The following is a 17824-nucleotide window of genomic DNA, read 5'->3' on the forward strand; positions in this document are numbered from 1 at the left end:
TTTTGGCGCGCATTTCGTTTCGGTTTGGTTTTTTTTTTTTGTTTTTATTATTTTTATTTTCACTTTGGTCCTTGCGCGAAAGTATTTGCCTGCCTGCGCACGTTTCAGAAGCAGAAGCAGCAGTAGCAGCAGCAGCAGCAGCAGCATCAGCAGCAATGGCAGCCGCCTCGTTTTGTCACTCAGTCACTTAGTCAGTCAGTTAGTCGGCAGCCGTGTTTGTTGTTGTTGTTGTTGGGTGTTGGGCATACGGAATCTGGAATCTGGTATCTGGTATCCCAATCCACGATTCTCTCTGGCTGCTGCGCAAATTTTGTTATGCGGCTGCAAATCTTCAACAATTGCCCTGATTTATAATTTCTGCTTAGCAATGCAAAATACTTGAGCCGCAATAGACGGCACCATCGCCCACTGGGGAGGGGCGGGGCCGAATGGCAGCTGCCGTCGCATATGTTGGCTTAGCATACAAATATTTTGCTGTTTGTTTGCTTTAGTGCGCATAAATATGATGCTGAGTGAGGGGGCTGTCGACTGAAGTGCGGAAGAAATGTGATGAGTACGTTGACTAGAGAGGCTGCCTAACCGCCATGCATACCCCCTCCCCCCCTTTCCCCTTCCCAAGTCATGCATAATCCCGGTTGCCGCCTGCTGCATCAGCCGTACGTCTCTGCCTCGACATAATGTGGCGCGTAGTGCGCTTATGCATAATTTACCCGCTTGTCATAGCACAGAATAAGCCACAGCCAACGAAATAGACAGGAACAGGGTGAGGGAGAGGAGAGAGCTAGAGATATGTCAGAGCTGTAAAGCCTAGGCGAAAGTCACGGGGACACATCACTGGGAAAGTGGCTTTGACTTTTGTATAGAACGACACACCTCAAAGTCTCCCGACTCGGATATAGTCAGGATTACAAATAACATATCACAAGAACAATAACAACAACATGTCTGGCAAATGATGAAGACATACTAATATATGTATAAAAGATGAGGCAGATGAAAAAAAAGAATATATATTTTACAGAAATATGTCGTGTGTTATTTCCAAAACAATATACATCCTCTCGTAAATAATCTTTGCATTCGTTTCTTACGGCAATCCAAGAGCAAAATAGCATAGATATTAAAAATTGGTTTAGTTTTAATAAAGTTTGGGAGCTTGAAGTCTTGGAATATGTCAAAATTTTAGTTATGATGAAGTTCTAATATTGCAAAAACGGTAAAGTTTTGACAAAATTATGTTAGTTTGAAATATTGAACCCCCATTTTTACGGACTTGGAACTTCAAACAGTATCTCTAAAAGCAGGATTTTCATAAATTTTGCTTAAGAGCTGGGTACAGGATATATCTTATGCACTGACTACCACCGACTAGACAATTCTCACTTGCTTAGTGTAGCTTGTAGTTGTCGTGCTTGTGGGTTATTAGCAAGCGTATTTTCTTAAAGCACATCTGTGGAGTTCAGAGCTCAGTTGAGTTGTAGCGAGTTTGGGTCTTTAGATTGGATTGCCTGCTCATGTTCTTGACTGATTGCTTTGCGTTGCCCAAGACAGAAACAAAATAGAAAAAACTCAGGACTTAAACTAAACACAGAAATGCGTGCGCCATAAATTAAAGTAGTTTTAAGTTTTTTTCTATCGCTCTTCTCGTTATTGTTGTTGTTGTTGTTGTTGTTCTTGCTTTTGGCAATTTCTGTTGGTCTTTGTTAGTGTTGTTGCTGTTGTTGATGGTTTTGGGTTTCGGTGGACTGGCTTGGGGTTTTTAGCAATTCTGGTTACCGCCCGCTGTTTGAGTTTGGAGCTGCCCCCCGCCTCGCTTACTTTCCTGCTTTTACCCTAAAAATAGATACACAAATGTGTTTTAATGGTCGCTTTTTGCTCGCGTTTTCGCTTTCGCCTCGTCCTTCGCATTGTGTCCCAATCTCTGCCCTTTGTTATGCCGTCTGTCGTTTTTCTATGTGACTGAATTTATTTGGTTATACTCTCCCTCTCACTCTCTCTCTCTCTCTCTCTCTCTCTCTCTCTGGCTGGTTTTCTCTCTTTCCTTCCTTGGTATAGAATATATCCTTGTGCGTGTTTAGATGCCATTCGCAAAAAGTTTCCTGACCGCTTTTTCCAAGCACCGATTCTCGAGTCTCTTCTGCTGCCGCTTTCGCATATTGTTAGCTACTATGGGGCGGCAAATGGTTTTGATTTGATTAATGAATGTTCTAATTAAGCAAAACCGTCACCTAAGCCCGCTCAGCTGCCATTTGACCTTGGCCAAAAACAAAAATCCGAGCCCACAGAGCTCACCAAACAAACCAGTAGCAGAAACAGCAATAGCAACAGCAACAGAAACACAAACTATATAGAGTAGTACAAGTTGTGTTAGCCTTGTTTTTGCTGCCGTCGGATAAGAAGACAAATTATTTTGGCCAACTCAGGAATTTCATTTTGTTTCGTTTTCGTTTGAGTTTGGTGCGTTTACGTTTAGGTTTATGTTTGTATTTGTTTCGTTGCTGCAAGTGATTAGCGTTAAATGAAAGTCGAGAGTCGAGGCGAATCGAATCGAGTCAAGGCGGTCGGACGAGCACTAAAACTTTATCGAAATTGACTCGAAATTGTTTTTTCTGCCGCTGCTGCCGCTGCTGCTGTTGCTGATTGTCTTGGGCCACACAAATTTCAATTATATGCCCACCTTTAGTTCTGGCTATGATTGCGATAATTACGTAATGGCCACTGCCGCCTAATGATGATTGGGGCCCGGGTCCTGAAGTTTATGAGCACAGTAATTGCCATAAGTGTAACTACCCCAACTCACCCCCCATCCCCATCCATTTCACACTCTTCGTCTCTCTTTCTGCATCTCTGCCGATTACTGCTGCTGCTTGTGTGTTTGTCTTCTGCTTTGCTCTGCACTCAGTTATGTAAATTTAAAACTTTAAGCACAAGTTGTTGTCGCTGCTGCTGCTGCTGCTTGTGTCCTGTGTGTGTGTGAAAATTGTGTGTGTGTCGCTGTCTGCCATATAAATTTAAACAATGTTGAAAACATGCTGCGTTGGCACTTTTTAACCACGCGCCACACACTCACTCACACACACACACACACATGCACAACATGCACACAGAGGCAGGCAGCAGCATTTATGCTGTAGTCGCAAAAGTCTTACACATATTTTACATACATCGCTTCAGATCATGTACGTGTGTGTGCGAGTGTGTGTGTGTGTATGTGTATTTAATGTCGAAATTATGGACGACAATTTTAATGACAATTCAACTTAACATTAGAACGACAACAACAATGTCGACATGCGACCAGCAACAGCAGCAGCAGCAACAACAACAACAACAACAACAAGCGCAGACTCTGCTGGTCGTTAGTCGTTGCAACAACAACAACAATGACAGGCTTGGCAGCATCAACGGCAGCAAAACAGTTTCCGCATCCGCCATTGTGCCAGGATGCCAATGCCACACACATACACACACATACAAACACACTCACTTACACACACATATATATATATATATATATACACACATGTGAGCATGTTGCTGTCGACGACAATGCGTGTGAGTTAAATGTATGCGCATAAATTAATAATTAATTACACAGAATTACATTTCGGGCTTGTTGTATAATATTCATTATTGTTATGCATAAATAAGGCGACTCTCCCTCTCTCGTCTGTTTCTGTGTGTTTGTATGTTTGTTTGTGTGTGTGTGTGTGTGGCAGTCACTTTGCAAAGGATGCGCCATTTGCGTTTGTTAGTTTGTTGCTCGGCAGCTCATTAAAATGCCAGCAAAGCTAAGCTTGTCACTCAACTCCACTTCACCCCACTCATCCACCACTTAAATTTCACTCCTTAACTCCTTTTTTTTTTTGGTTTACTCCTTTTTCTTTCTTCCGTACACATCAATCTTCAAATGTATTTATGCGGCTCTCGTAATATATTTCATTTGATTTACAAGCTCTGTCCGAAACAGCAGCCGCAGCAGCAGCAGCAGCAACAGCAGCAACAGGACTGGCAGGACGCACGATTTGCATTCCTTTTGATGCTGTTGGTTTGTCCGAGGACTTTTAGCTCCCTGGGGCATATTCAAATGCTGATTTGCCCCACTACCACTTGTGCATATACACACATACATAGATATATGGCAGGAAGCCCATTATCCCTTGTCAGTGGCACAAACGTGTTTATTGGCTCCTGCACAAGGACACATTGCCGCATAAATATCAACGAAATTAAGGCGCAAAATATTTGCCAGGACAATAAATCAACAGTGTGTGTCTCCTATGTGCGTGTGTGTGTGTGTTTCTGTGTGAAGGAAATTGACCAAAAAGTATTAGTAACGGAAATTGCACAAATTTTCGGTCAAGCAACTCAGGGATAACAAGAGAATTGTGCTGGGGAGGATGGGTCCGTGGGGGACAACTTCTATCTCGCTGTGTGGTCATTTTAATTGAAAGCAAGACAACAGAACAATGGCATTGATGGAGCATATCGAATATGCATAGCCAAAAGAACAACCAGCAACAGAAACAGCCACAACAACAGCAGCAACATCGAGCAGACAAATAGAGAGAGAAACAAGGGCAGACAGTTCGACAGCTAGACAGACAATTGATCTGCGTCCTAAACAGAGCGTATCCTTGTTCGATATGCACACATACATCTATAGGCCTTTTAACATTGTTGTGCATTACATTACGCTTACGTGTGTCTGTCTGTTTGTCTGTCCGACTGTCTGCCAGCCTGTCTGCCTGAGTGTGTGTTTGTTTGTCAAACTTTTCTATCCTTGCTCACTGCTCATATTTCAAATGGCGCCTCGCGCTCATAAGTATGCAACACTTTTTCCCACGCGCCTTTTGTCCCCCGTCCCAGCGGCCATTTTGTAAAATTTGCATGGATAATTTGTCACTTTGAATGATGTCGAAGCTTTCTGAGTGGGTTAGACGAGCAGCCCCTCCCCCTCACATCCCATTGAAACCCACTTCCCCCGCCCTGCTTCAAAACTGTCGCATTCAAAAATGCTTGCGGGAAGTGCGGCAAATGTTACAAATTGTTGTCGTTGCCTAACAGCAATCCCGACGACGGGAGGGTTGAAGGGGGGATGGGATGGCGGAGTGTGAAGCCGAGGGCGGTAATGGAGTTGGGCGTGTAAATGCCTTGTGTCGCATCAAATTTTGGGAACACACATACGCACACACACCCCCACACACACACACGGCATACATAACATAACATAATAGGAACATGAAGAGTTTTGTCGAAAAACAACTTTAATAAACCCGCTTTGCCGACTAATTTGACAATAAAAACCAAATGTTTGGGGACAGGGCGTAAATAATGGAGAAAAAAATGTATATACGAATATATGGATAAAGGGAAAAGGACATAGGGACCTGGCTAGCCTACCTTCTACCCTTTTTTTTATGGCGATAACAGGTTTAAAAATTACATTTAATGACAATTGCGACAACCCGAGAAACGAAACGAAAACCTTCGACAAAAACTCCCCAAATAACCGGTACCCGGCCACAATCAGTTATACAAATTTGTAGATCGAGAGGACAGCGGGGGAGGGGGGAAGGGAGGGATGGAGGTAGGGAGCCCTTTTGTTGGGAACATGTGTAGAGTTAAAATAGCTGGCAATGGCAATTGCTGGCAATGGCATTCACGACAGGTTCGCGCAATTTCCAGCCAAGTTGCTCCCATTAGCCACATAATTTTAAGTGTGTGCGTGGCGCGAATTGTGGCATAAGCAAAGTGCGGAGCGAGAAGGGGCGGGAAGGGGTGGTGGTAGCCTTGGTTGCGATGGGGATGCAGAACGAGCTCATTTAATATTAAAAGGATTTATGAGACATTTTCCTTTCATTTTGACAACGAAAAGGACGCACTAACGCATCCGGACGAGACGGACGGACACGTGGCGGGAACTGCAGAGAGGGGGACGGTGGGGATGCCGCACGTCTGAATTGCGAAAGGAAAATTTTCTTGTGCCGTTGATGAAATTTTCGCTTAACAGAATTTGTGACGCTTCGCGTGGCGCCGTTGCCTACGCTCGGTTAAAGGGTTTTACTTTTTAGTCTCAGTTCGACCTTAGCTCCATACCCCCTTTCCGCCCATCAACATCGCCGGCCTCGATGCCGCCTGAAAAGCCCCCGCAGCCTGCACTGCTATTGTTGTGCTCAGCGTGGCAACTTTTGCGCTGGTTTAGCTTACGCCTGGGAATTATTTGAGTGCTTTTTGCACCCCTCATTCACTCAGCATTCACATCCCTATCGCGATCCTAAGCGTGTGAAAGTGCAGACGCCGACAACCGCTGAATGTATCAAATAAAAGCCTTGCTTACAATGTGTGTGTGTGTGTGTGTGTGTGTGCTTGTCTGTGCTTGTGTGTGCTTGTATGTGCCTGTGTGTGTGTGAATTTTGACAGATTTGAAAATTATTATGCAAAATGAATAATTTAGTTGAAAGTGTTAAATTGATTTTGCCCTTTCACTACACAACCTCACGTCGGAGATGATGGCAATGTTGGCTTCATTGTGAGTGCTGATGGGCATTTCCCCAAACTTCGCCAGCACCTACTATTCGTCTCCCACTAACCGCAAGACCCCACCTGGCAGGCCATTAAAACGAGCTTAAAGGCACTGAAATGACAGCAGCTATATATTTTTGAGAGAAATATTACCCACATACACACAAGCCCTTAAAATTGTGGGCAGTTGTTGCCTGGATATATAACCGAACTTAAACTGTTCAAGGGGTAGTGAACTGTAATTTTGTTAGGCACTGTGAAGTAATTTGAGGATTCTCTCATTTGATTTTACTGGCAAACTAAGCTGTACACATTTTAGTTGTTCTCTTTAATGAGTCTCTGAACTTTAAGAAACCTCAATTTAGTGCTTAACTCAAAAGTTAAACTAGAAATTATGAATAGATCTGTTGTTCTTTGAACATATAGACCAAACAAGTGTTTTGGTTTGCTAGTTTGCAAATTCTTCAACAACTGTCCGGAAACTCATCCGATTTTTGCTCTGCTTTATTCAATCTATTGATATCAGTTTTCCCCTTTAACGTATTTGTTCGCCCTTACAAGCTGTAAGCAACACCTTTTTGTAATCAGGCTGCAGCCAGTCGCAACTGTTGGTCTGGTGCTCGACTACATTTCCGGGCTATCTGCCATTATATCTGTGAACGAGCTGAATTTCTTGTAACCTGTCGGGGAGCACGCCTCCAGCTTGGTTACAGTTCTTGCACGCCCTGCACGCCCTGCACGCCTCCTGACGTCATTTGTCAAAATTTGGCATTAACATCAGGGGTTGAGTATATGGCCCCATATGGCCACACCAACCTTCAGGCAATAGCCACACTAGCACATTTCCATTCCCATTCCCATTCACATTCACATTCCCATCCCCATTCACAATCCCACTCCCATTCCTTTCTTATCCTGTTCATCATAGTCGTAGTCGTAGTCGTAGTCGCTGTGGCTAATATTGACATTCCTAATCTGTGCAGTGCTGTGCGGTGGCCGTTAAAATGCCGTGTCACTTCGGTAGTATGCGTGTGTTCTTCCATTGGGTTTGCCACTAGTCGGTAGCCTTGGCCCGATCATCATCACTCTGTCACTGGCTCCGGGTTGGGGTCTAGGCCGGAATCGGAGTCGAAGTCGGGGACTATCCCGCTTTTGTATTCGCTTATAATTTATACCCTTACAGAGGGTGTTCAAATTTTATCATGGCCTCGCGTATTGAAGATAACATCTGGGATCTTATAAATTATATTTATACAAACTGATTACTTAAGAATATTATAATACTGATGGCATATTAGAAAAAAACAAATACTATTAGTAGATATGATCTAGTACTAGGTCACATAGCAAGACTTGATCACAGAATTTAATTTATTTTAAGAGACTAATTAATTATATATATAATACACTTTGCAAGCGTATGTAACAATCGGTGTGGCCTAAATAGCTATTATTTTCTATTAATTTTTTTCTGTTTTTCGGATGGGTGTGTTTTGTTTTTGATTCATGCTTCGCTATCAGCGCTGGGCGTGTTCCTAACTCCCGCTGCTCGCTCGTTTTTATATATTGTATTTGATGATGACATTGCGAAGCCAGCAAACGACACACCGACTGACCGACTGACTAACCGACTGACTAACTGACAGAGTGACTGACTAACGTGGCTGGTAATGGTCGTCGGTAGACAGTTTATTAATTTAAGTAGCTGCCTCATTGGCAGTGATTAGCGACAGACGACTTGAATAAAAGGAAACAAAGTGCTGGCAGCCGCTGTTCCGAATCGCTTTTTAACAACACTGCAATTTTGTGCGTCATGTCTGATGACCGACAGTAGCAGCAGGAGTCGAGTTCAACGTTGTCTTGGACGTCATGTTGTTACTTTCTTGCAGCGCACTCAACTCGACGACTTTTTCTATTGGTTTCTTTTTGCAAATTGTTAGAAGCCCGCCCGCAGCGACCAGGCCCAAAACCTAGACTCAAAACCTAGACCCAGACCTGTGCAATGTATTTGCCCAACCTGTGTAAAGTGCAGCAAAACATACACACATACACCGAAGGAGAGAGAGAGAGGGATACAGAGAGAGAGAGAGACGCTTGAGTTGGGACTTGGGCCAGAATACGGGCCAATGCGATTTGCCTTGCCAAAAGCTGCATGACTAACTTTATAGTTGTAGTAGTATTGGTGTGTGTGTGTGTGTGTGCTTGTGTTTGTGTGCGAAAGAGAGTTGGTGCGACAACACAAGTGTTTTAATTTTACGACATTGTATGAATTTTACTGCTGGCACAGCAGAAACATCAGCACCGCTGTTACATATCGTTAGCTTCCTTAACGGACGTATCCCACATTTTCTAGCCCTCACACAACGTCTGTTGTTGTCTCAACCCCGCTACCCTCCTGCCCGCGCCAACATCACCCCTTTTAGTGCCTGCTGCTGCTGCTGCTGCTGCTGCCTGTTGTCTGTATGCTGTGCCATGCTCATAAATTGCAGCTTGCAAGCTTCAGTGCAATCAGCGTCATCAGCTTCATCCGGCCCTTACAGCTTGCCCCCGGACAATGGGCCAGAAAAGGGAACAGGACAGCGATTTGCGTAACAACCGAAAAAAAACCGCAAGCCTTTTGAAGACCAGTAGCAAGTTTTAACGAAGCAGGAATTGATAATAAATGTTATTAGAATAATAGTCAATTTTGACCCTTAAAACTTGAAAAGATCATAGGTCAGAAGTAGAAGTAGAAACAGTTTTAACTGAACTGTCGCAGGATAAGATCTAGAGGCATATTTAAATTATTAATTTGTCAAATATTTACTGAATAGAACCCAGTGAACCTTAAACCTTGCTGCCCCAAAACGATTTAAAATTTCCAAACTAGTTTGCAGACTTTGTAGACCAATTTTTTGTTTGCCCCACTGTCGCTTAACTGCCGTCACTTAACGTTAACAGTTTACGCTTGCCTGCGGGCTAAAAAGGCTGCCGTTGCAATACACACACACTTGCATAGTTGCACACACAGCAACACACACACCTTTCTCTCTCGCTTTCTCTGTCTCTCTCTCTCTCTCTTTCTCTCGGTCTCTTTCTCTTTGCTTGCATCTTTGCTTCGCCATCATTTTTGGTACTGCTGCTGCTGTTGCGCTAACTGCGTAAAGTTGGCACTTGAAACTGTCAGCTTAAATATGCCAACTGCACACACACACACACACACACGGGCGTAAACTTCACACACACATGCGGCTACTACATAAAGTGCACAAAATGGTCGACGCATAGCGAAAGTTGGTGCCGTAAGTTACAGAACAGAGAATCGAGCGACTCTTACGGCTCCGCGCAGTCTGGCAGGCCATTACTTTGGGTAACCCTGCCCCGCCCCGACCAGCCCCCTCGCCCCCTCGTCCCCTGAAAATGACGCCCCCCTCAACTTACCATAAATGCATTTTTAAATGCCAGGCTACAGCTAAATTAAGCAGCATTTGCCCCTTGCGTTTTACGCGCTCGTTCGTTAGTTTATGCTGATACTTTTACTATATATTCTCTATTGTTTTTCTCCACTTCTTTTTTATTTTGCAGATGGTGACGAGAACGAAGAAAATCTTTGTGGGCGGCCTCTCGGCGCCCACCACGCTGGAGGATGTCAAAAGCTACTTTGAACAGTTTGGTCCGGTAAGTAGAAAACCTTAAGAAATATCTACACCCATTTGTATTATTATCCATAAATAGTTGTCTGCCAACTTCTTACAAAATGGTAATAATAATAATAATGATGAAAAAAAGAAATCAGGATCAGAATGACAGTTGCCGAACAAATCATGCAATTTATGCGCACTGCGCGTGTTCTAGACATACCAACAAATATATATTTGTCTATATATGTATATGTATGTATATAGTGTCTGCTGGTAAACGCTGCTGAGCAATGACACCTCCGCTGGCAGCCACTTGCTACGTTTTGTTTGATCAATAAAAACGCCAAAATAAAGCCGAGAAAAAACCCCAACAAAAAATAAAATTGCTAAAAAAAAAAACGAAACGAAACGAAAAAATTAAGGGAATATATATCCGTTGCAAATTCAATCTTGACAAGTACTGCAAAGCACAGACGTTGGCCCAACACGTCGATGCGGCGGCGCCTCAACCTCCTGCTCCTCTCCCCCACCACTTGCTTCTGCTTCTACGTCTACCCCTTCACTCATCATTTTTCCAAATTCTGTGATGCCTACCTGCAGCCAAAGCAAACTCCACTTAAACATCAGGCTTACACACATGCATATCAAGTGTATGTGTTTGTGTGTGTGTGTGTGCTTTTGCGGCTGAGTGCTGTTCGAGTGCTCTTTAAGTTCTCCATTCAGGCATGCTCTATATAAGCAGGGGAGTGGGGCGCTGCAGACTTGTTATAGCGCACAAAACAAATTTTTAGCACGAGAACAAAAATTGTTGTGTTCTTGATTACGATACTAAACGAAAATCGATTTGTTCGACGCTCTTCGATTTTAATGAGCGACTAGATCCTTCAACGACAAGGCTTCAGGGATTTCATTAACGATATGCAAAATATATATTCGCTGACTGAAATATCTTTAATAAAGATAAGCTCAAGGATGCACTTAAGATACCAAATGAGAATGCAAGTGAATATTATAAAAATAAACAATTCTAATATATCACAAGTATTTCGATTATTTTAAATGATTGCTGCTGAAGTTTAAAAGTGATAAAATCAAGATTAATTTAGTTTGGCAAATCAAAAATGGTTACACTTTAAAAAGTGTAGCACATATGGGAATTTTGGGTCTTTGTTCTGTAGCTTGAGTGTCATTGCAACTTTTGCAAAACTTTCATAATTGCTTTAAAGTTTTATAAATTGCCTGTTTTATTTGCTATAAAATAAAAACTTATTTGCTGCTTTGCCTACATTCATCGTTCTGTCATTTAATACTGGCTCGCACTTTGCAAAACACTCAACGGATTTGCAACTTCACTCGTCGACCAGGTGAAACGTAACCTCTGATAAGTAGGTAGGGGATTTAGGTAGATTGAAGGGGACAAGGGGCGCTAGCGGTGGCGGGGATAGTCTCCTGATAATTGACACAAATTGGCGCAAGTTTTTGTCAGCTCTTCAACCGCAGCGCACGTCAACTGGCATTTGCTCTGGCTCATTGCGCCGCGTGCCCGACGACAGTCGATAATGCGAATATAATGACGACGCCATTCTCCCCTCTTCACAGCACCCCCTCACCACACCCACCCACACACCCCTCTGCCTCACTGACGCCATCGCCTGTTTCTGTTGTGCCATGGCACATAAGCGCCCATCAATCAAATCAGCGCTGTGCGAAAATGCTTTTAAGTAATTTTCATCATAACTGCGAATGAAGCTGTCAAAATCTATAACGATCAAATAGTTGAAACCCCTGCAAAATGATATTGCACAGGTAGCTAGGTGAATGGGTTGGGCATGGTTGGTTCCGGGATGCATAATTCTTGTTGTAGGTGGATAGGGGGTGGGGCTGTTGATGGTACTGGTGCTGGTGCTGGCCAAAAAACAAAGGCAAGGCAACTTAACCAAGCGCGAATGCCTAATGGCAAACTTTTCAATTAATCCGCATTGGCAAAAGAAAATTATAATAATAACTTTGGCTCACAAAAGGGCCTCAAGTTGAGGGTAGTAAATTGCACTGGAGTCTCCCTTCCGGCTAACGTGTAAGCTTGACTGAAAGTTTCGACAGGCAAAACAACAGAAGACGTCCCAGCCCCATTGACTGCCTGCACAGCTCCACATACTACTTGCCCAAGTTATTGATTACAACTAATCCCCTTTTGGCTTCTGCCTGCCGCCTCATTGAACAGCGAGCAGGGCTTGCAAAAAGATTTGCGCCATGGCCCATAAACAAAATAGCAAAAATGGCTAAGACCGGGCCACACAGCTCCTTCTGTTTGCCGTATCCGTGTCCGGATCAGGAGAACCGTGGTCGAGGCAGGTGGCCAGTCAGGCGTTAATGACTTTATCGGCCATTTTTCTTTAACAGAAAGAGAGAGATTGCCTTTGTCGTTGTCATTGCCATTAGAGACGGCACACGGTAAAGATTGATTAGCCAGGATGACACAGTCAGGCACTGACTGAAAACGAAACAGAAGCACAAGTAGAAACAGAAACTGAGGCAGTGGCAGTCAATATGATTAATAGTTGTTGCATGTTGCGTAGAATGGCGACAATCACTATAGGCCAAACAACAATAGCGAAATAGCGCAAACAACAGCGAGATTGTCTTTATAGAAATTTATGACCCGAGCAACCAGCCAATTTCATGTTGCCAGCACAATTTTCTTCCTCTATCTGTGTTTTTCGTGTTTTTTATTTTTTTTTCTCCTGTGTATTTTTCCGCCCCATTTTTATATTATTTTTCTCTCATGTCAGCGGCATATTTTATTTGCATTTCATGTTATTGTAGGTTTTAAATGTTACATTGCATTGTTCTGCAATTCTGTTTTTGTTGTCAGAATGCTGCTAATAAATGGCAAACAACTATCGCAATACTCTTGTGTCGATGGACTTTTTTTTTTCTTTTTAGAAAGTCAAGACAATAAATTATACGAAACTGAATATTCATTGTGGCTGAGGAATACAAACAAACAATTTTCTTATTTACAACAAAAAGTACTCTTTTTTTGTGTTGAAATTGAACAGAACCGAATATAGCTTTATTTTCATATTGACTTTTATTTTCATGAGTGGATTTTGTCCGTTCTGACAGAAAGAATAGGTTATATGATTAATTATTGCTTTCCGAAATCGTTTTCTTATATTCATGGCTATTTTAATAAAGCCACCACATATGCAATGTATCTATGCTAAAATGACTTTTGTAAAGCGAATACTGCATAATCTATTTTAGAATTGTGCGCTTATATATGGAATAAATTGTATAAATAGCGAAGAGCTTTAGTTTATGTGCGTTACTTGCTTAACAGCAAAGTTTTAATGCCCCGCTGTGTGGCTATAAAAACTATTCGCAATGCCCCTCTACCTTTATATTCCTCCCGTTGTGAGTCGAACCTGTATCAACCTGGACGACCTCAGATATGGCCCGAGCCCGCACATAAGCTTGATAGTTGCCACACCTTTTAAATGCAAATCAGAGAAATGTTTTCCAACAAACAAAACCAAAACCTAGCCAAACGCAAGCCAACAAAACAAATGGAAAATTTCAAATTTTCAGTATGGAAGTTTTTAGTGTAAATGCTTCACATATAACTGGCACACCATCACACACACACACACGCTCGTGAAATGGACCCCAAGCTGACCTCAGCTGCTGCAACCTTTGCCACTGATTTTATTGCAACTGCTGCAGTTACAGCCACTGCTGCTGCAAAGGCTGCGATAACACAAATTTCACATGCGGCGAGGGGGAAACGAAAGTGAGATTCAGAAACAGAGAGCAACAAAAAAAAAACAAGCATACGGCAACAAAACCAACAAAAATGCAAAGCTCTTTGGCTAAAAAATTGCAAATAAACTACACATTTTGCAAGCTCCTACCTTCTGGCCCCCTAACTCTCTCTCTCTCTCTCTTAGTCTCTCGAGCAAGCCTGAACTATGGCTCAGTATGGAAATTGCAGGGGGCAACTATCAGGCAGCCAGCAGACATCGCCCTGTGGCTTTTAAAGGTGTTTACGGTGTTTGCTTTGCCATGCCCCAAGGGTTAGTTAATTTAAGCGCTTTTCATAAGCATTTTATGGGGTAGAACGGATCCCAGGCCAAGTGGCAGCAGCAAGTGGCAAAAGTGCAGCGAAAGCTGCCAAATGTTCGACCCACTAATGGTCGATGGGACTCTCCTCAGTCTAAAGGACTTGCTGGAGTGGCGAGCCGGGTAGCTGTTCCTCCTCTCTTGAGGCATTAATTATGACAAATCATGCAAAACAAATTGTAGCAAAAATATAGCAACAAAAAAATAATAAATAAATCTACAGCATAAAGAAAATTTTTCATTAAAAGCGAGTTTAATCATTTAATTAGAAGGTTGTGGAGAGTGAGTAAGAGAACGGATAAAGAGAGAGAGAGAGAGCAATAGAGAGAGAGAGAGAGAGAGAGAGAGAGAGAGAGAGAGAGAGAGCGAGTATGAGTGTGTAGAGAGTGAGACTGTTTTTGGCTGTTATAAATACATTTCTTCAGATATTCTGATATTTGCGATGGCTTATGTTTCCACACATTAATAAAATACTTATTTCAAGTGTCAAAAATTATATAAATATCTTTCTGCAACTTATCTTTTTTGCACTTTTACATTAAAATATCCAACATATATATAATCATTCCTATAACCCATATCTATTTCCATTTTTTTTTCAAATATTCCCCCTAAAAATAAGAAGGGTATATGGCCTTGTGTTTGGCGCAGATAGAGTTTCAATCCTGTTTGTTTGCTCACCTGCCTGACGTATCAGTCAGTCAGTTCGTCAGTCAGTACTGTTTGTGTTTGTCCTTGTGCCGCCCCCTGTGCCCGTGTGTGTGTGTGTGTGGCATAACTGTGGGCAATTTTTGAGGTATTGCGAATGTGAAGTGCCTCTTTCCAGCTGCATAAATTATGATGAAGCGCAAATCTTCAGTTAGCCGTGTGTAAATGTAAATGAAGGCTTTGTGCCTATGCATGTGGGTGTGTGTGTGTGTGTGTGTGCATGAGCATGAGTTTGATTGTGTGTATGTGTGTGTGTGCACGATGAGTGGCAGATTTGCATAATCCTTAGCAAAAGGTTTCATGACAACGTCGCTGCTGCTGATGCTGCTCAAAATGTCAATGTAGGGGCATTGTGGACGAGGGGGGGGGGGCTTGTGGGCCTTCTGACAAGCCACAAATACTTCAGCACCATCGCCTAAGCTCGTAATTAACAGCATACATATGTGTATGTAAGCATGTATATATATACGTATATGTATATGAATATGTATATGAATATACATACACTTAGAGCCTGCACTAGCAGCTGTCATTTACATAGCCAATTAGTTGTACATAGGCAACAACAACAACAACAAATACAATATCAACATCACCTGAGCCCCCAAGTGCGCTGACAACTTGCAGCTTAATCCCCGCCTTGGCCGCAACTAATTTAATTGTGTTCAATTTGGCATAAAGGCGTTTAATGGCAACAGCATACGTGCCGTATATATATAAATATATGCGAGCATATATCTTATATATATATATGGATTTTTCATATGATGGAGAGACAGACTGCAAAAATAACGAACGCTAGAGTCCTCCCCTCTAATGCAGACGAAGACATTCGTTGTTAATGCTTTGATAGACACATTACTTCCGTCTCAGTGGCTAGGCTGCAACAGCAGCACCACCAACACCACCAGCACCACAAACAGTCAGCCAGCAAGCCAACAGGCAGCCAGGCGGCCAGGCAGGCAGGCAGAAATCTAATACGTGTTGCCAAGCGAAGGATAACTGTTTGTTTACACAGCCCGACGACTATTTGTGCCTGGGCCATTACCTCTCTCACTCTCTCTCTCTCTCCCTGTCCCTATCTCTCGTTCAGCTAAGACCTGAGACTAAAACTAGATTTGTGCCTGAGTCTGGGTCTGGATCTGGGTCTGGGTCTGGGGTTATGGTCTCCACTACACTACAAACAAGATCTGAAATTCAGAAAAGTTGATCAAATCTAATTGAAGAGCTTAATTTTTAGATACACATATTTTGCATTCTTAGAAAGATACAGTTCTACTTTTTAAAATATGACTCTTAATGGTTGATTGTGCTTGCTTCGAAGTTACTGCGCACAACAAATAACAACATAAAATAACAAAAATCATTTCTTGTTATCAGGTCTGTTTTGTAAATAAATATGTTTTTCTGAGTGCAGCTATCTGTCTCTATTTTCATGCGTCTCGTCTACGGCTGTGGCTGCTGCTGCTGCCGCTGCTGCTGCTCTGCATATTGCTATCTGCTTCGTGCCTTGCATGGCTTTAGCAAATTGCGCAAAAAAAAAACATTGGAAGAGCAGCGACTGCAGCAGTAAAAGTAGAAGCAGCAGATTTCATGCACAACAAATTGTCATGCGGACAGGCAGGCAGCACACACACATTTGCCACAGACATCCAGCGCTGCGGTTGGTCCCACCCCCTCTCACCATCTGCCACATTCACTCGCTCTCACTCTTTATCCCTCTTTATATCTATCTCTTGCTGCTCAAGCACATGAAATCCTTACCCGGGCGCAAGTCAAGCAAACAAACAAACCGCAATGACATGCAGGCAAAGCAAAGGCCGTATCTCCTGCTGCTCATCCTGCCACAAAATCCTACCGCTTTCCTCCTGGCTGCTGCCTCCTGGCTCTTATCCTGCCCCCATGGCATTGCCACAGTTGTAACCGGAAACTGCCGCACTTATTTGGCTACGCGCTAGTTTCGCATATTTCACTGTCAACTTGCGGTAAATAGACTTTAAACAAATATGAAAATAACTCGCAAGAAGCTTACAAATGCGCACACACACACACACATACGTGCATTCACACACACCCACACATACACACATGTCTCAGAAAAATGGACAAGAAAAATGCAAAAATCTGCAGAGAGCCAAAAGAAATTTGCAAGTAAACGGTGGGTAAGCAAATGGCAAGTTGTAAAGTTTGCGGCTTCTCTATTTCCCTGTCAGCATGCCACCGCCCACCACCCACCACCCATAACCCATCCCTCACCCAGCACCACGTGCAACATTCCTTGTGTTGTTCCGCAGCACTCCCAATGGGCTGTCTGAACCAGCTGGCATAGAGAGTCTGGCCACGTACGTAATGGAAATCAATTGTTTACTTTATATGAGTTTTTCAAGTGCTTATTCAATATCATTAGATGTAGATGAGGTAGCTATAAATGCCATATGTTGTGTGCCTGAGAGCTTGTTGTATTGTTGTATTGTTAGTTGTTCATAGACTAAAACTAAAACTGCAAAATGCAAACTAAAACCAAGGATTGTACAATTGAAACAATCTTGTGATTCTCATGGAAAGTTCAAAGTTAAGCAAATTATTTTTTGCCAAGTTGAGTTGAACTGAGTTTTGAGCTGTGTCTGATAGTCAAAACAAATCCTTAAAGCGTCCACAACTCTGACTCGCTGCATAAGCAAACTAAAATTTCATCTGAATAGCACTAAAACTTCTTGAAATCATTGCTCAAGTCGCTGAGCAAACAACACTGCTTGCTGCGCCAACTTTTCTCATTTTCAATGAAATTCGTCTTCCTTTTGATAACCTTGCAGTGGGTATTCTAATTTTTTCGTGCATTTAGTAACGCA

General features: G+C 42.7%; 1 protein-coding gene across 3 annotated transcripts in view; it reads left to right on the forward strand.

The window, feature by feature from the left end:
• Positions 1–17824, forward strand: part of LOC6557797 (RNA-binding protein Musashi homolog Rbp6) — a 167273-nt gene that overhangs the window by 100890 nt on the left and 48559 nt on the right. For all 3 annotated transcript variants that reach the window (XM_032740468.2, XM_032740474.1, XM_032740471.1), the window contains one exon: positions 10090–10182. In XM_032740468.2, the coding sequence (XP_032596359.1) occupies positions 10090–10182 (93 nt within the window). The remainder of the gene's footprint in view (positions 1–10089; positions 10183–17824) is intronic.

Source organism: Drosophila grimshawi, unplaced genomic scaffold, assembly GCF_018153295.1.
Source record: "Drosophila grimshawi isolate 15287-2541.00 unplaced genomic scaffold, ASM1815329v1 contig_44, whole genome shotgun sequence".
Taxonomy (NCBI): Eukaryota; Metazoa; Arthropoda; class Insecta; order Diptera; family Drosophilidae; genus Drosophila; species Drosophila grimshawi.